Raw genomic sequence first — 20,180 nt, forward strand, 5'->3', positions numbered from 1 at the left:
GTAATAAATGTTATTTGCAGTTAACAATTTTCTTTTTTCTTTATTACAATATTTATGGCAAGACTAGGTATATTGTAGAGTACAAGTAACAATAATATTTTTTTATTTATAAGTCTAACGAATGAATTCTATACTTATGATACGAATTTACATCTATTGGGTTTTTATCGTAATTTTGGAATGAATAATTTCCTCAAGGGGCCAAGTTGTCACGAGACATCAATTTTCGTAGACGTCGAAAGGGAAATTATTATTAATATTATATTGAATACAATTTCTCCATCCTTTTTGTTATGTAAATTGTTTTAAATAACTCTAAATATAATTTCTACATAAAAAAAATTTGTTTATTTCTATTCTGGGTTGTCGTATTTAATGAATAAAAAATTTTTTGGAAAATGTGCTCATTACATATATTAATATATATTTTTCTCACAAGATTTACTCGGTATGTTACAATTATAGTTGTAGTTTATTTTTGATGTTCATATTAATACGATCTACATTTTACTCAATGTGATATACACACCACAACCAAACTAGTAAAACAAATCTCTAGAAGCATTTACATTGTTGTTTTTCGACTTATAACGTAGAAATTCTAGTCTCTTTAATTTCTTTTTCTTTTATTACAATACTAGTTGCGCTCCGCAGTTTCAACCGCGTAAGTCCATATCCCGTAGGAATATCGGGATAAAAAGTTGCCTATATGTTATTCCAGTTGTCCAGCGTACCAAATTTCATTGCAATCAGTTCAGTAGTTTCTGCGTGAAAGAGCAACAAACACACACACATTCATTATATTATTAGTAGGAAGGATTTTGTTATAGGTTAGACATTATTTTTCGTTAAGTTATAGGTACCGCTAGTCAATTTCAAACTAATTTATCCACTTAAGTTGTTATAATCACAGAGACCGTTTACATGTCATAACGAATTCAAATTGAAGTCTATTATTGCAGTTGCAGTTAGCAATTTGGTATTTACATCACTTCTGTCGATTTCTTTGTTTCATGTTTATGTGAACCCTCCGATAGGCGCCACTTGCTGGCTGCGGGCATTCTCACAGAAAGCATGAATACTTTATCAACTTGGAAAGAACAAATTACAGACTAAGTTTTATACATACTTCGACAATAATACCTTAGTCCTCAAAATGTACGTCTATTCTAATTGGGTCACCGCCGCATGATTGGTTTGACAGCCGTTGTGTTCACACGTTTGACATGCTGCATTGTAACTAATCACCTGCTAGTATCCCACCGTAATATTTTAAAATCAAATTTGCGCAAATTATATATATTTACATATTTTACGACGGCCTTCATTCTTTTAAGCATAGGCTTGAGGCCCAAGTATGCAAGAACCTAATTTGACTAGTATATTTTATTCTGCCAGAATGTATATCGTAATACTTTTTTCTTCTATGAAACCAATTCTTAGAACTTTCTATAGCCGTAACATTTTGTTGGTGTTACGTTACCTAGGTAACGATTGTCTTCGACTCATCGGTCGGCTATTAGCTATTGACAAATAGGTTGAACAATTTATATTTCTGTATGTTCACATATTTAGTACGGCCAAATACTCATAAATCGAGGTTGATGTATTTGATCGTAATGATTATTTGGTTGTTGTATTGATTGATGTGACAACAAAAGTTGTGAAAGCAATTTGAGGGAACCATTACCGACTGGTTTTCGAAATGATATCGAAGGAATTGTAGGCAATGAGGGTAAACTAGTGTAAAGATAAGATCTCTAACGTCTCCCGTTTTATTATTATAAAATAACAATAATTGAAGTAAGTGCATACTTTTACTATACTTCGTTTCATATTATTCATTTTTTATTCTTAATAGTTATCACAAGGGGTAAATTTTAATGTCTGTAACACAATTTATTATAAAGGATTTAACCGAGTCGTAAAACATGAAAAGAGACCATACATTTAGCGTTGTAAAATTACGCAGAAGTCATTGTATAATCGCCATAGTAGTCAGGCCAGCCAAAACCGCAAGAAATCCGTTTTAATGGTTAAGAAGTGCTCAAATTACACCAGACAGATATGAATTGTATATTAATATTATTATTTTGCATGCTATATTCAAATTTTCATCCTATCGATATGATTTATGAAATATATATGTAGGTTTGAAGTATGCAACCCTATTTATACCCTATATTCGACTATTAGTAGTAATGTTTTCATTTGGGCACATTTTAGAATCCAGATTACAAAGTATTGGGAATAGAAAATAATTATTCTTTTTATGATGGATATGGTATCAATGAAGTATAAAGAGTATTATTTTTCCCATAATGTATTATATAACAATAATATAGAGGTAAGCGGTCGCTGTAAATTCGAGCAGTTCATCTATTATGCTCGCGATGTGGTCAATTTGTTAAGTGAAGTTTGTACATAGACGGGCTAACGACTGTGTTGCATGCTACCCTTCTGTGTTTACTTAATTTTTAATTTTTTAATTGAATTAAAACAGTACAATTTCATTAGTAGGCACAACTTTATTGTTTGTTATTGTATTGTAGTTCTAACATCGTCGATAATACTTATTTAAGAGTAAGTGCTTTCGTAAATATTGCTTTTAATAATAATTCATCAAAAATTTATAGGTTTCTCTTGAGATAAAATTGAGATTTTAGGATATTAATGGAATACAAGGGTATAAAAATGAAAATGTATACACGTATGTGTATTTATTAATTATTCATAGTTATATCTTATGCTGAGTGGCTCTTTACGCTCTAATGTATACTAATATAATTACTTATGACTGCGAACGCGATTGTTTAAATTTGGATTATCGTAGCTGTTCCTTCTAAATGGGGTGAATGATATATCGTAGGGCCGTTATGGAAGTGAGACAAAACAAAAATTAAAATCGCGAAATATGTATATTGCTGCGACTTAGCACAAGCACATAATTTATAATTTTTTCGTTTATATCTGATAGTAATTGGAGGTTATTTTAGGATGATTTTTGAAATGCAATAAAACTCTTTCGAGACCATTAAATAGTAACTCGGAATACTTATACGTTATCATACATATTTTCAAGTCTCGTGTTCATTATATTACAGTAACATTTTATGCTTCAGAAGTCAAAAAAGCGTTAGTTATCAGATGGCATAAGTCGTTAGACCCAGGGTCTCGCTGATGTTTCGGTGTCTCAGTAAGTCGCCGTTTCCGGGGCACAGTGAGGAGAGCCTTTAGGGCAGGGTTATCGGCGCCGTATTGCGCATGTGCGGCACTGGCGCCCTAAAGTCTCGCGAGGCCCTACTAACGCCCGTGCGGAGCCCGACCGGTGTCAGTTCACTCGTGCACGACCAGCCAATCGAACGTCCCTAAACAATACGCGATAACCTCATAATGTGCGTTAGCGGGATAGAACTTGAATCGCATTTATAAATCGCATCACCTCAATCTCATGAGTATTCTGTTTCTAGGTACGCACTTCGAGCAGTTCAGACACGGATTACATAGAGGAGGTAAGTTTTTCGTCTGCCAAAAATTCTCCTTAAATCTTTGTCCTATTTAATCAATCGAGCATACGTCGGAAAATTCAACAAATTATACCTTCGTAAAATATTATTCACATATATGTAGATGTAATTTTATGCGTTCAGCATAGTCACCTTTGTATTAAACCGAGCGAGCCCTTATAAGAAATGGTAGCAGGTGAGACAGCTGTTAGTGACATTTGGTGCGTTGTTTTTTCCTTACATTTTTTGCGCGAGACGGTCCCTAGGTACTTCTTTGTGGACCGCACACCTGCCGTCAACCCGCTTTACCTATTCACATACGCTTTGATCCTTCGTGACTTTCAATCAATAGTTTCTGTTACATTATTTTCGTATTCTTTGATATTCTGTTATTAAATACTGCTCGTGGAGAAAGTAGCTTGCTGCCATAAAAATAAAATCCTAAATATTTATAAAATGTTACAGAACTCGCGCTGTTTAGAACTAAATATCCATAAATAAGCTGTCAATTGGGCAAGTTGATTAAATTTCTACGAAGCCTATAAGCCGTCATCATTAATGTTTCTCCTTTATAACAGTTTGAAGTAGTTGTTGAATGAATGAAAATAAAATGATGCTACGACTAGACTACCTAGAATATTGTATTGGCATGTATTATTATTATGTTTGCAAATATATCGCAATTGCTATTGTATTGGACGGCGAACCCAAGCAGGGTCAATGACCTTGTTCACCTGCCCGCCAGAATGTTACATTAGCATATTTAGGACTCAACACTTAAGATAATGCATCTACGATTGCATACTAGTCCAATAAATCTATTGCCCTTTTAAATACGCACATACTTTTTACAAATAGATTGCCTGTGATCAAATTAAATAAAATAAAATTGATGTTTCACGTCTGGTTAGATACGGTGATAGTTGAATTGCATAAATATAATTAATAATATTTTATCATTGAATAAATTAGGAGTGATAAGACTTTCTCTTTTCTTGAATTCTCCATATCTATAGTTAAGTATAATAAGATATTAACGAAGAGCGGCATACATAAACATTCGACATCGCAAAGAGGAATAAAATATTCTCATAAAATAGAAATAAGTAGAATTCATTCCTGAAGTATGCGATTTAGCCGGCTCTTATCAGGCCATTCAAAAAGCCATCTCACCTCTGCAATATTTTTACACGAACATTTTCCGAATGCCGGCGAAAATTTCCAGAGTATGCAGCGATTTTCTTTATTTATTTGTTAGGTGAATATTTTCACATGAGACCGCCGAAACGTTTTTTTATCCTGAATTTATTTATTTATTATATGCATGTTGTTCTAAGCGGCAATTAGTAGGATAATATGCACCTCAGCAATTACTACACCTTGCCACATGGTTTTGTAAAAAGAAATGATAAAATGTTTTAAAATAATTTAATTTAATTCGAAACGAGTAATTTCTATAGCAATCTGTTAAGATTGTATGACTGATTCAATTTGTATGTATTAGGTATATATTCAAGATGAAACGCGAAGCGCATGGAGATGATGGCCCCATACAAAAGCGTCACCGGCATACTGAAGAGGAGCTCACCTTCCTTATACCGAGTAAGGTGTGTATTCAAATATACTTGATTATAATTTATATGAACCTTGAACCAATTTCATTGGAAGTGATAATTATGGATTGGACTCACATGTTTTAAATGCAACAGGTGGCGGGCTCAATAATTGGGAAAGGGGGATCGAATATTTCAAAGCTGAGAAGTCAGGTCAGTATTTATTTTTAATATCAAGTAAGGTCCGTATATTTATTGATATTATTAATAGTATTTCCCATAAATCAACTAGATTGTTTAGGTATGTATGTATTTGCGGTAGTTAGTTTATGAATATATAGAATTTTCCATTTTATTTTCTACATTGTAGAGAAGTCTATTTAGGTCTGAATACCTACAAGAAACATCTGTAGACTGAGTGATACTAGAATACAAGTACTGTAATGTGACCAAGAGAATAATCCATACAAGTGTCTTATAATACATTACCTGTCTTATCTCTTTAATACGTGTCTTTGTATAGCTCGATATATTTCAAGAAGATCGAATTATGTGATCCTACTGGACTGAAGTGAGCGGCTAGTCCGTAGACAGAATAACCCCCCGGCAGCCAGTTACAGGTTCTTACTGCCCCCGAGCGCCCATGTGTCGGTAGCGCGACGCACTGCGCGCCTCCGCGACTCACTTGCCGCACACCATTTTTAACAGACCACGAGCGAATCTTCTCTGTGCGACGACCCCGTTTATGCTAACGTTACAAAAGTCCAGAAACCCTCCATTTTCGAAATGCATTTCAACCATTGGACATTCTATCGCTGATGATATATTGCGACCGGTGTCAGAGCCGTCTCTGCGCCGGGAGCAAAGTAAGCGCGTTCGGTACGGACTACGGACGTCGTAGCGCGGTCGCACAGGGAAGCGCGCGATGGTGCGCGGCAAGCTGCGGACGCGCGCCGTGCGCCGCTACAACGCCTCTTGGTTGTCGGTCCCGCCCCGCTGGACGCCGCCGCCCCGCACCCGCCACGCCACGCAGTTTAAAGCCTCTATAACAGTCCCCGATTGCCTCGGCCCCGAACGGTAAACACAATCCCAAACTACTCTCAAATCGGATCTTTTAACGTCAACAGTCAGGAGTTACGCGCTTTATCCCCGATCCTCACCACCACCTCGCCGGACGCACATCACCTATCGCAATCCCATTTCGAGACCGAAGTGTCGAAATTCCCGCAGCGGTTCCGTTTGGGACGATCCCACGAACGCGTCCTAGAACTATGTCGACGATGTAACGGCTATCTTGATTTCATGCTTCATAATTACAGTCCAAAACAGAAAATCCCTGACCGTTGATTATATTTCTGTTGATTACTCCATAACTTGATATTATGTTGTCTTTTATTTTATGAGCGCTCCGAGCGTTCGCTACAGCGTGTTTCATTTTTCAGTGTACTCACAATTACTGCTGGGGATTTGGATACGATAATGGATATCGTGAGAGAGATCTTGCCAAACTTAGCTGATGTAAGTATATTTGTTCTAGATATATTGATTACAATGTTTATCTAATTTAGACTCATTCCGATACCTTCTACAAAAAGTTGATACCTATCAGTAGTAAAATAAAGAATCATTATTCCTTAGTAAAGTAAGAAAAAATAAAATAAATTATGTTTTATGCGTTTTTGGTGGCATCCAAAAAGGTTCAGGGGAAAATATACTAATTGAAAAATAAATGATAACTGACTTACACGTGGATCCATTGCTTTTCGGATCTGATTAAAAAAATTGTGAACTATGAAGTTGAGAGCCCAAGTTATAGTGAAATACAACGCTACCCAGTTTTTACGTAATTGGCATTAAATAGTATAATATCTTAGGCGACCAAGGGTGGCAGCGATGATTTGGATGTCCGTCTACTGATACACCAGAGCAGGGCTGGCTGCGTCATTGGCAAGGCTGGCTCCAAGATCAAGGAACTGAGAGAGGTTAGTCAATTATTTCTGTTCATATTATTTTAATTTGATTCTTTTATGTGTTACTTAATTAAAGTAGTGAAGGTTTTATTTCATATCGTGACTTAAAAGTATATAAAAATGTGTTTTTCATAAGGCGAGGGTAGTTTCAAATTCATCCATTTAATCCTTTGATATGGTTTCGCGTCATTTTGCTACTGACGCGCAACCTTTGTGGTAATAAAAAGCTGTCCATATTTTGTATAATAATATTCTAAATGCATTTTCTAACAATGTTGTAGACGCACTTTATTATTGTTACAAGCTGGAAAAACCGTCAAAAGAGAGACGGCTCTTGTTCGCGACGTTCTTTGAATAAGTTATTTACTAGACTTGTTGGCTTCAAGCACTTTTATTCTATAACAAGTTTTTAAATGAAGGGACGTTTTTTTCGCTGAAATGCATTTAACTAACTCTTTAAAGGCATTGTCTACGAGATTGTTGTTTTATATTGCGAGCAAGTGCGCATCGTTTTAATTAATTTTAAGGTGGGGGGAATATCTAACAACTTATCGATAAATGTGTATAGTATACGTAAAGACGCATAATTAAAGGTGTATAGCAGATGTGTCATAACTCGACGATCATCTGTCGGCCGAGGTGCGGGCAATCGTGAGTGCTAGATTTTTTTTCACTGAGCGTTATTTTGGCGGTGGGATGGCGGATGAAGGGCAGATGTGAAAGCAGCTGCCGCATGGGATACATCTTATCTCGGAACGATGCTATAGTTTCACCTAGTCATTTGAATTATACAAGCTTCACCACGTGGAGAATGGAAACAATCGATACACGTAAATTACGTTTTAATGGCTTCTTTCTGTGTTCAACCAAAGTTTTATGGTGCCAGCGAGTGATTGGCCGTGGCTATTACGAAATTGGTTTCCGTTATATGATATTTCTTAAATTATTAAATAAGAAGTTATTACATTTAAATAATAAGTTTGTTCAAAACCAATAACAATAAATAAACTAATATTTAAACGACGCCTACTAACTTTCGGTCACTTTATATCTAAAATTAAACAATTCTCGTATAACTTAAATTGGCTTATTATACCGCAAACAATGTGCTATGCTTTTCATCGTGACATACGATCGATATCCTATTTAGAAGCAGTGCATTGTGCACGCGACGTAATCAAGTTTAAAAGCTCTGCCACTTTGTCATCGCATGTACGCAAATAATATTAACGTAAGGCTGGTTACTCACGATCTAGACTTAACTAATCTGTTTACTGTGTGTACTCAGTCCAATGTCACATTACAGCACAAGCACAAGTTTTTAGTACAATGAAAAATGATTTAGCATAGCTAATATAATATCAAATCGTACATAAAAAAAGGCAGCTTTTCATTATTACTCAGTATCGAAATCTATTATGAAATTTATTATTGATTCGGCTCAAACGTAAACTCACCAAAAACATTTGTCTAATAAAAAGATATACTTGAGTAATAAGAATTGTGTAGCATAAGGTAACTCTGTAGCGAGGATCCAACCTATTAGTGCACGCTCCGATCACTAACGACTCTGGTACTTGGAAAGTTTCAAATGGGCTTAACAACTTCACAATCTCTATCAGCCACCGACACAATGTTTCATAACTGTGATTAAGCGAGTTAGAGACGATGTTTGTAGTTTAGTAGGCACTTGATTAGCTGCAATCGAAGTATGCACGCGTGCGGTATAAACAACAGAGTGCGTAAAAATAATGCTCAGGAATGAGCGCACAAAGGAGCGCGCAAACAAAGGATCCATTCAACATCGTCGAGGTGTTTTGAACATTTCCAATACACAACAATTGAATTGATTCGTCTCAGCGTACTATATTGTGAAATGGGTTTTGTTCAAATCAGCTGGTGTGCAAAAAATTTGTTAAGCCAGTCAAATCTTTAAGACCATCAACGCATATATACGAATTAGATCCTTATAGTAAAGAGATTGCACGCAATGATGATCCTATCCCGCTAAATGAAGTCGCACGCTAGCAACGTTTATTTTTTCGATTCACAAAGATAAATATTTCTCTACCTAGCAAATTTACTATACAACAATTGTTTTTTTTTTTTTGCAATCAGCTGTTACGTATAAAGCATTTGTACCTTTATTTCAGGTATAAAAATCATTGAATCAACTGCGTGTTGTTTTGCTCATTGTGAGTGTAGAAATTTTTTCACGTGAATTATTCAATTGGTGCTTTTTAAAGTTCAACATAGTGGCGTCAGTTTATCGACCGTCGATCTAGGTTGTGTTAGGCGAAGTTATAAGATGTAGTTATCGCGTGGTGCGCGTGCGCAGGCGGCAGCTGTCGCGGCAGGTGCTAGCGCAGCCGCCGCGCGCCGGAAGGCCGCACAAAAAGCGCGCACCTGGGCCCCATGGTATACCTACTTGCACAATGCTCAGACCTTCCTTGGCACTCAAATACTTTACAAATTTCAAACGCAATACATTCCCATCCCTTATGATCTCGTCAGGTATAAACTACTCTGAGATTCTTTGGCGCAGTACAACGTTCGCTTCGTTTGGATCTGAATATCGATCCCGTTGCGAAAGTTGTTGTTTTTACGTGTGGCATTTTTGGTGTTTTGATTTAATTTTATGTAGAGACCAGACTATTTTGAATGTGTATGTGAAAGACGATGTAAATGTGCTTCTTATGTGTGTTTATTTGGATTTTATACGTATGTGTATTCCAATTAAGTGAAACGGTAAACTACGTAGATTTGAGTCATATAATTTCGCAGAATTTCGTCGTAGGCAAGGCTCGGTAACCTCATTGAATTGTTTAAATTGTGAACTTTGAGGTTTGAGGACAAACGTATGGCAATGGAGTTATTGTGCGTTGGGAAAAGGGTGAGAACACGTGTTTGTAAGGGGTTTCCATCCGTCGGAAGTGTTCGGCGCCGAGCTCGAGTTACCGCGGCGCACGTGACGGGAGGTTTTTGTACAATCGCCTCCCCCACATCCTAGTAGTACAAAAACCACGAATGAGCGGATATACCAAATAATAAAAATTGTATATAAATGTTGAGTGAAGTTATCGCAGTCTTTGCGAGTTCTTATGAAATGCTCTAAACAGTAAAGCCCCAGAGGCGTACAAACATTGTCGTGAGCATTTTTAAAACATATGTCCAATATGAAATGCTATTAACGAAACAGGGTTAGATGTATTTCAGTTAACTAGCGAAGCTTTCAACGTGCTTCATATAGCGATGTAATTCCATACCAACAATCTAAAATTCACAAACAATATACCCATTTAATTGAAACGTAACGACAATGACATTTGGCGCAAGATGTAATTTGAGTGTAGTGCATATGTTGTCCAGGTGTAATTATAGGCCGGAGTGACGGTCTGTCGTGGTGACAATGGCAATTACCAGCCGGGGCACGCGAGCCCGCTTCCGTTTCCGATCGGATCGCACGCCGCGGTACGGCTTCGTCGTACCATCAAATACCTACCCCATGTATCGACCCAAACGAACCACTCTTTTGTCTCCCACATCTGGCTAGATGCCATCGTTACTAGATACTTCATATCGCTTAGCCGCTTATCGATTTTTAATGTTTCACATAAGGTCTTATTTATTCGCCCGGCCTCATTGTATGTTTCTGAGACGTTGACTGGCTCTTGTTTACTGGAACGCTAGAGTAAATAAAAATAGGCGACCTCTAATTTCGGTTACGTAAGCTTATATTTGCGCATTACGAACATATACTGTTGGTAGTATGTGTGGCTATTAATTATTTGACATTAAATTCAAAATTTTACATTTAGCATTGTGTATGGCTCAAACTAAATGTCTATAATTATTTCCCTAACTGAAAATTCGCATACGTGGCATAGCTAGGCGTACACACGGGTAAAGTTTGACAACATTTGAAGTAGCCCGGCGTCACAGCGTAGGCGTGGCGCGGCGGGGGTGGCGGAGCCCTACAAGTGCACCTTTACGCGGCGCGCGGGGGAGGGTAGTCAGGTGTTGCACGACGTCGGCACCCTGCCTCATTCTAACGTCAACCGTCTCCGAAGACGGTCGTACCTGGCCCCAACACTGGGAGCATGTGATAATTATTATTCGGTTGAAATCATACGCGAGTGAATTTAATTTATGGAAATTGTGATTTAAATTTGAGAATTGATAGTTATACACAAGTGTTTTATCTATAAAATTGAAAATGGGTTAGTGATTATTTTTGTTTAATTAAAAAAAATATATTTTATATAATTGTGTTCCGTGTGAGTGTTCGTACGGCTTATCTAGTGTTTGTGCGTGACGACACGGGTGGGCCACGTGCGCCGGTCGATTTGATAGAGCGTGCGCACTACGCACCTACAAACGTCACTCGACATTAAAAGTGAAAAAAAAAAATAACATAAAATACCACAGATCCATTATGTCAACCGTCAATATGGTGAAGAGATTTAGGTCATCGATAAAACGAACTAGTCGGTCAATTAGTCGGTATAATGACACACATGAATATTACACAAAGCAATAGAGATACAGATTTCTGTTACTTAATTATTCATTTCCATTACTTGTACGTGCCACAATGTCTGGCTGAATATTTTGGTATTGTGAGATATTGCTTAAATATAATTAAATCTATCCTTTTTTGGATTTTGGAAACAATTCATATTTTGATTGGACATATTTTACACGTATTGATTTTAAAAAATGCTTTATTTATTTTATTTGAAATAATAATATGCATTTAACAGACAGAATTTGAGGATTTGTTTTCTTTTAGATATAATCGGTATTCAAATCGACTTTTAATTGTCTACACGAGCGTATCGAAATAATTAGTAGCAATGACCATAATTTATTTATTCATAGTAATCATACATCCAATACCTATATAAATCTAGTAACTACTAGACGCTCGTCCGGGCTATCAAGATTCCTTTTTTATTCCAAGGGAGCATTTATTCGAGATAAAGAGTATCCTATCACCCAAGTCACTTTACATACCCTGTCTGTATACCAAATTCCATCAAAATCCGTTCAGCAGTTTCAGCGTGATTGACGAACAAACGTGTGAAAGTTTCACATATAAAACATGTGAAAGTTTCACATATAATATTAGTGTGATTTAGCATAATTAGATTTCTCTCTTTTATAAAAATAGAAGTATGTACTTTAACAAGGAACGCTTTGTGTTCTGATTAATGGTCAATAGTCATGTTTAAATAAAAAAGTATCCCAGTAACACAGGCAAAATTGCTTATTATTTGATTGCACTGTAATCACCCTTTCAATTAAACGCCCAGTAATTGTACACTACTTTTGTTAAATAAAACTCAACTCAAGTGAAATAAATTGGGCCGCGCAGAAAACCGGCGCCCGCCTGAAGATATTCTCGAACCCGGCGCCGCAGAGCACGGAGCGCGTGGTGCAGCTCGTCGGCCGGAAGGAGGCCATCGCGGCCGGCATCCGGGAGGTGCTCGAGCTTATACAGCAGGTAACTCGCACTGTCCACACAAACACATTTTCTCACACACACTGCTACTCATACATACATAAAACAAAATAATGTTTTATACATTTTTTATTTTTATTTAAGCTTTCATGTAATTATTTTTATAATTTTTATATTAGTATGAAGTTATTAGGCTACATCTAAGCCGTTCTACTGGTAAAGTGCTTGGCGATCTACATTAAAGGCTAATATCACAGACACCAGCCCACTCCATTGTTGTTTTATTGTATTTTTTCATAACTATAGTTATGAGTTTTGAGAAAAGCATGAATATATTAATATAATAGAGCTGAAGAGTTTGTTTGTTTTTTTTGAAAGCGCTCATCCCATGAACTACTGGTCGGTTTAAAAAAAATTTTGACAGCCCATTTATTGAGAAAGGCTTAAGGCTATATATGTACCACGGGCGAGGCCGCGGTGGACCGCTAGTATTATTTTACATATTCAAACGAACGCTAACATTTGATACATTCAAAACTGAAATTCAAACGAAAATTTATGTACCAACAATATCTTATACGCAATGCAATAATTCTAACACTCGCTCCTCATATTGAAAGTACAATTATTTATCAGTTTACTAGATTAAGAAGTTAGGTCGGGAAAAACGTAAATATATATGTAATAGCTACCTCATACTCCGATATTTACTATAACTAGGCTAATTCAACGCCACCTTTGAAAATTTTTATGTTTTATTTATTTCCACCAGTTCATAAGTTAAAGTAGAATAAGGCAAGGAATTTTTGTGACTTTTGCTCTCATAAAATAGTACTAGTAATTATTAACTTTTTTGCTCTTTAAGAAGCTCTGTTAGTACAATCATTAACTTTTTTGTTCTTTAAAAAGCTCTGGTTAATAATTATCTTTTCGAAAGGCAAGAAGAGATTTAAAGAGGATAAATGAAATAATTAAATAATTGATTTGATTGTTCGTACAATGGTTTTAAATATAAAAAAAAAATATGTAAAAACTTACGAGAAGAGAATATCATTGTTATAATTATAATAACTAGATTTATTATTTTTATGTAAGAGAGCAGCTGCTTGGCTCCCATATCGTAAAAAATTAAAAAATCTGCAATTGTATTTTTTTATTGTCATTTCATAACTGTGTCATATTGAGAAAAGATCGATGAAATCTGCTCTAATTTATATGTTATCAATGAGGATTATCTTCACTATACTTGCACTTGATCGAAAACAAATCCATTACTGTAAAATGTAAAACATTACAGGTGCCCATCAGAGGTCCCGTGCAGAACTACGATCCACACAACTATGACGATTTCTACGCTGAAGAATACGGCGGATTTGGCAACGGGCAAGAGGGCAGAGGCCCCAGAGGGCCCCCAGGACGGGGTCCTAGGCCTCCGGTTGGACCTGGAAATAGGGGGCCACCGCCTCGCGGAGGACCTCCAATGTCTAGAAACGGCCCGCCACCGAGACCCTTCAATGACTTCAACTCTTCCGGCCCCAGGGGCAACTTTGGACCTCCCCGGGGAGGATTTAGCAGTAGCAGCAGCAGTGGTGGTGGCGGCTTTGGAGGAAACCGCAGTGGTGGTGGCGGTGGTAGCAGCTTTAATAGCAGTAACAGTAGTCAGCAAGAGACGACCACGCAAGTCACTATTCCAAAAGATGTGAGTATTATAACAATCGGCAATGTAGATATTGTGATTTGTTGAAAAATACTAAGGGGGCATCCATTAATTGAATTTGCCTTTAATTGAAACTTTCGCTCTTTCACCGCAGCTACGTATCTAAGTTTATCTAAAATACAATAATTTCACCGCACAGCTAGCGGGCGCGATAATCGGCAAAGCGGGATCCCGGATCCGCAAGATCCGCGCCGAGAGCGGCGCGTCCATCGAGATCGCGGAGCCGCTGGCCGGCGCGAGCGACCGCGTCATCACCATCACGGGCACGCCGCACCGCATACAGATGGCGCAGTATCTGCTGCAGCAGAGGTACGTGCCATGCTCGTGGTGGCGGCTGGCCGAGAGTCACTCGGTCGATGCATTCTACACTGTGACTCTTACTTCTATACTCAGTGAGGATAGTTGTGTACTGGGGTGATTGGAAACAAGTCAATATCGGCCAGGGTCAAGGGTCAGTTGGGGTAATTCTTGTCCGGGTTGATTGGAAATAACTCTCGATATGATCAGTCAGGGGGTAATTGCAAATTAAAACTTATAATATAATTTGTAATTGGTATAAAAAGGGTAATTGAAAATTAAGAAAAATCTTGTAATTTATACAAAACATGCTTAAATTTGGAAAAGAACAGTTATTTACGTCATTAAATATTTATTGAGATTTATTTCCTATTAACCCTGTTTACAGTGATTACCCTAATTGACTATTTGAAGAAAAGTAGGTTGACTGTAGAGGACTGTAGAGGTTGACTGTCGTTATTAAATAGGTATATTATAGGGGCATGATGTGCTTTGGTTCCTATATCATGTTTATATGGAGGTCCAAACTCCCAACGGATGGTTAGGAGCGGTGGGCTTCAGTATCTTGATTCTGGATATGCATGGTTTAGTTTCACATATCGTATTTTAATCGTATCTTATTTTAAATTTTAGAATGGCATGATATGCTTAGATCCCATATCTCGATTATTGATAGACATAGTGATTTTTCTTTCCCGTATCTGATAATGGATAGATGAACTAAAGATAATTAAATTGTAAGTAAATTTTCCCTTTAAATGTGTATATAGTTTTGTTTTATTATTTATTGATTACCATTTTCTAAAGTAGCACAGTTTCTCAGCACTTGCTATTCCATCGACAATTACTAAAATGATATTGATTGTATGCTCCATAGAAGACATACTTATGAACCAACGCAAAAATTTGTTGTTTCTAAATTTGCTTTTAATGATATTTCAATAATAACATGCATTATATCTGAGAGGAAGTGAGAACTAAGAAGCTATTAAATATTCTCCTTTTTTTATTGGCCATATTATTTACTCATTAAATTTTATAAGCAAGAATTGTAATGTAATAGACATTCACCATCACTGTTACAGTGAAAGTAATTGAATGTGACTTGAAATTATAATCTGACCTTGAAACACTAATTCAATTAGAGCCATTCAGTTGTATTATTAGTTGCACGCTTCAATAAGTAATTCCATATTAATGAAGCTAACTTGAGCTTATTAATTTTTATTGCATGTCTCAAACAATATATCCCGCCCTAGCTACCGAATCATTTTAAAATCATTACTAACCTGCATTGTTTTACAATAGAATGTTTCAAGAGTTCCCCGATTTGGCTCCCATCAAAGCTAAGCTTAAGTAAATGTACAGCTTGAATGTATCATCAGTTGTTTTGGTTAAGGTAAAATTATTTGAAAATTTTATGTAGCTATCATCTTGTAATCTTTGCCTGTTTTATAATCACTCTTATATTTATTTTATTGTTAACCATATATGTGTTCATATACCCTGTTCCTAAAATACTTATATAAATTTAGCAATGCTATATTTTTAACATTATTATAGAAACAAGGTACAAATATTATATAAAATGTTTATTAACTTTCTATGTGTGAATTTCTATGTTGTGTGATTAACATTTTATAGGTGTGTTCGTGACTAACGGGCTGAGCGACTCTTTGTATGGAAGACTAGTGATTTTGTTGTTTGATATGAATATAACAAGGAATCACAAGTCTGCCTACAAAGTGTTTGCATACACATCAAATGAAGACTGGTTCATACAGTGACTGTAACATCTCCTTTTACTCACTTACTTCATATATGTTTGCAAGTTATTTTAACTCCTGTATTCCTAACTTTCAAATAAAACATTATCTAATGGGATTTTCAGACGCTGTTAATCTTTACAATTATATATTTAACATTAAATTTGGTTTTCTTCTTTCAGTGTACACGAAAGCAACCCATCTCTCGGCCGGGGTGGAAACTTTTGATTGGTATTAACACGATACTGTTGCCTACAATAAGAGATTTGGTAACACGGAGGCTCATTTTGTACCTATTCTGATTACATTATACATAGATCATATTTGTATGAAATCTAATCAATTGCTACGGGTTGTAATATTCTTGTGAAATTTTTATGAGATGTGCATTTATCATTATTAATACAAAGTTTATTAAGATTAATCAATAGCAATGGTTTGATTCAGCGATGGTTTGTTACATCGATCTATTTTTAAGTGATAGAGTATAGCAATGAAATAAATAGTATATTTTGTGAACTGTGGTTTCTTTTATTCCTTACCTTCACTATATAGTCACAGGTTTATGATGAAAAATACTACTTTTATCTTGAAATTTTATTTCAATTGCATGTGACAGTGAATTTTTTGTGCAAAATTTGTAAGTATACCTATAGTAATTTATTCATTAAAGCAAAGGGATATGCAACAGAACTCTTCATAATATAAAGTTCTTAGTTTAAAGAAACAAAATAACCTTTAGCATTAAGATATAAATAAATATGTATGTCAAAGAAGAAAGTGCATAAACCTAGTATTAGAAAAGCCTTATTATGACTGACAAAAAAAAAACAACACATTTATACTTACAATAAAATTACATATATTTTAGAATCACATCTCATTTCCTTAAAATATAGTACAAAATTTAGTATGTAAAAAAAGGTCCATCAAATGTATTAAAGCTCTTAAATCAGTTTAGCTAGATTCCCAATCATGTTGGATGCAATGGAGGTATATCTGAATGTTCATGTTTGTCTAAAACAAACAGTACATAGACGATCGGCGCAACTACGCCTAGTATAAGCACAAAGCAAACTAAATGAAACCATTTCAAGCCAAAATCTGCTCCTTGTGAAGTCAACTGCTTCACTACAACGGCTTCCACAGATACTCTTTCCTTATTTGGCAGTAGTTGAGTATCCTCGGTCACCGGCTCATTTGGTTCTGAATCTGTATATGGAACAACAGATGGCGCAACTGTGCTATTCAGAACTACTGCATTGCAATCTATTTCAAAGTCATCACTTTGTTTATTGGCTACTTTGTTAGCGACAGGGTTCTCCAACAAGTTTTCCATTGTGAGTGTAGTGGGGGCATGTTTAGATGTAGAGGGAGTTGGCTCCGGTGAATGTGTGGATGGTATAAGTTCTGTGAGAACTGAATATGGGGTGACTGGAACTTTGATTGTTCGCCTTGCAAATATTTCATTGTCTTTATGAATGTGATTTATTCTCTTTAGTTCTGAAACCTGCAAATAATACATAGACGCTATTAAAATTACAATTATGTGAGTGCATGTAAATTTCAATTATAATTGCATTATTGATAAAATTACAATATGAGTATGTAAAACAAGTAAAATAAGGGCTTAATATTGGTTAACATTATTTTACAATCATGTATAATTTTTGATACTTACAGAACAATGGAATCGAAGGGCAATAGCCTGTAAAGTATCTCCCTCTTGTACTTGCGCTTCTATAAAATGATCCTGAGGTTTAATCCTATGCAGTTGTATATGTCCATTAAAATTTATATCATTCTCTAAAGAACCGTTCATGTTGGTCAATAGATCATCCCCACCATGTAAAGGACGTGTCCTGGATTGAAAACCTAATTATTCTCAAGTAAACAATAAAAATACGTCTCTCTGCTTACGTTAGACAAGCTACGCTTACCTTTGTTTCATTTTTAAAATGCACACTACAACTATAAATAACTAGCATGACCTACACTAGAAATACTGATCTACCTTTAAAAAACGTAGAATCATGAAATAAAATTAATCGAAAACACAAAAACAGCTGTTAATCTCTTTCGATTGCAGTTTTATTTGACAAACAATTTTGGACTTTGACATTTAACTTTGCCACATTGATAGCTGCCAATGTCATTAGCAATATTTTTTTTTAGTACAGTACCGTCATAAAATTGCCATTTTAATTATAATGCTCTAAATGAAATGAAAGCAGCTCTCTATCATTGATAACCTATTAGGACTGTTTATTTAACGAACTTATGAGTCAATAGTTGGTTCTAATTTCTCTTTACGTACAAACACTCGAAGGCTCCATTTAAACGTACAAGTAATTAAAGGTTTATATAATGCGTTTATTACACTTAGCTAAATTTTGTTTGTAAATTAGAAGTAAATTTTGAAAATTAGAAGCTTCTGATCACACTGTTTTCACTGATCACACAATTTAGATACTGAAATACATAATGGACATTGTGACTTAAAAACAACTGATTCATAAAATATCTGAGAATGGATTCGAGATCGAATTACATACATATTAATAATTCTTATAACATCGTTTATTCAAAAGCAAAATAAGTATTATTACACGAGAAAGTATATGTGTAAAATTTCTGTTGATATCTGCTAGTTACTGACATAAATTATTTCTGACAAATAATGGGCTATTCATAAAAGTCAATTATAAGTATTTAAATACCTAAGTCAAGTTTTACGTAAAAATGTGAAAATATGTCATGCTAATTTTATCTTCTCGAGTATTGTAATCACTAATTGTTGTTACCGTAAATTTATAACCAAACATCGTAAGAGACTAATGATATGGCTTACAATTTAAATATTATCATCTATCTATCTCTACCTATCGATGTGAAACCGTTAATCTATGAAATCGGATTTCGATATGGCGGGTGTGGGATGATGGGTATAAGATGCAGTAATTTGCGGTTGCGAGTCTCCGCCGACAAATTGATTTTTTTTAATAAAATAAATAAATATTTTCTCAATATCCACTGTTCTCCATACAATAATTCAAAATTACATTGTACGATAATAGTAACTGTGGCAATCAATTCGGATTGTATATAAATCCGTAAACACCTAATACTTGAAGAGTCATAATTGCACTGCCAAAACATATATTGGAACTGATTCGATTTATCTTGGTAAGAACGCAAGAACCTACGCTGATGCGTAAACTTGACTAGACGTCCAATTTTGAATATATTTTAGTTTTCACACTCTGCGAGGACTATCATTCAATCATCAAATCATTGGCCTTAAAATGAAAATAAATAAAAACCTAATCAGCAATAGAGAGGGATTATGTTACAGAATAAATTGAATAACCATTTTCTGTGTTATAATTTTAATAACTTCAAGTTTATACACAACAGTAAGGTACAGAACTTAAATACCTTTGGTACCGCGGCATAGAGGTGACAATAATTGCACATTGTTCATTTCCTCTAACTACGTTATGACTTATGTACAAAATATTTTAATACAAAAAAGAGGAACCATCCTCTTAATTTAGTTCATAATAATTTATATATATGTATGTCCAGGTTAATATTATGGTTTAATGGACTCATCAAAACGATGAATTGCTTAGTCGAATTTACAGGAATCGTCTCTCTTTTGACTTAACATTAATACAAATGTACTAAATACAGCTTTTTTTATAACATAATGATATTAAACTGCGTAGTTAAAGAAAAGAAAAAAAAATACAATATCACACCTGATTAAATTGCATGTTAAGTAAATATTATTACATTATCTAGAATTCAAATGAAACATTTACTAAATATTAAAATATCACAGAAAGTAAATTACAAAATTATTATATTTGACTTCACAATGAGTATTGTAATTAAAATTATC

General features: G+C 35.3%; 2 protein-coding genes across 4 annotated transcripts in view; one reads left to right on the top strand and one right to left on the bottom strand.

The window, feature by feature from the left end:
• LOC119831685 (heterogeneous nuclear ribonucleoprotein K) overlaps positions 1-16,792 on the top strand; it is a 22,564-nt gene extending 5,772 nt beyond the window's left edge. The window contains exons 1-11 of one of the 3 annotated variants that reach the window (XM_038355138.1): positions 3,318-3,395; positions 3,471-3,512; positions 5,011-5,113; positions 5,216-5,272; positions 6,093-6,136; positions 6,502-6,577; positions 6,934-7,041; positions 12,407-12,535; positions 13,791-14,192; positions 14,350-14,519; positions 16,456-16,792. In XM_038355138.1, coding sequence (XP_038211066.1) covers positions 5,024-5,113; positions 5,216-5,272; positions 6,093-6,136; positions 6,502-6,577; positions 6,934-7,041; positions 12,407-12,535; positions 13,791-14,192; positions 14,350-14,519; positions 16,456-16,501 — 1,122 coding nt within the window. In that variant the 5' untranslated portion in view covers positions 3,318-3,395; positions 3,471-3,512; positions 5,011-5,023 and the 3' untranslated portion in view covers positions 16,502-16,792. Of the gene's footprint in view, positions 1-3,317; positions 3,396-3,470; positions 3,513-5,010; positions 5,114-5,215; positions 5,273-6,092; positions 6,137-6,501; positions 6,578-6,933; positions 7,042-12,406; positions 12,536-13,790; positions 14,193-14,349; positions 14,520-16,455 lie in introns of those variants that run through there. The other 2 variants (XM_038355137.1, XM_038355139.1) reach the window with 2 other exon arrangements.
• Positions 16,793-17,111: 319 nt separating this feature from the next.
• Positions 17,112-18,391, bottom strand: LOC119832027 (lysM and putative peptidoglycan-binding domain-containing protein 3). The gene is made up of 3 exons (XM_038355611.1): positions 18,214-18,391; positions 17,955-18,135; positions 17,112-17,783 (listed from the first exon to the last, which is right to left on the bottom strand). The coding sequence occupies exons 1-3, from the start codon at positions 18,222-18,224 to the stop codon at positions 17,247-17,249; spliced, it is 729 nt and encodes a 242-aa protein (XP_038211539.1). The 5' UTR covers positions 18,225-18,391; the 3' UTR covers positions 17,112-17,246.
• Positions 18,392-20,180: the final 1,789 nt, after the last annotated feature.

Source organism: Zerene cesonia, chromosome 14 (assembly GCF_012273895.1).
Source record: "Zerene cesonia ecotype Mississippi chromosome 14, Zerene_cesonia_1.1, whole genome shotgun sequence".
Classification (NCBI taxonomy): Eukaryota; Metazoa; Arthropoda; class Insecta; order Lepidoptera; family Pieridae; genus Zerene; species Zerene cesonia.

Coding starts and splice junctions, on each gene's coding strand:
- LOC119832027 (XM_038355611.1), bottom strand. Junction 17,784..17,954: donor CCCTTCGATTCCATTGTTCT/GTAAGTATCAAA, acceptor TATTATTTGCAG/GTTTCAGAACTAAAGAGAAT.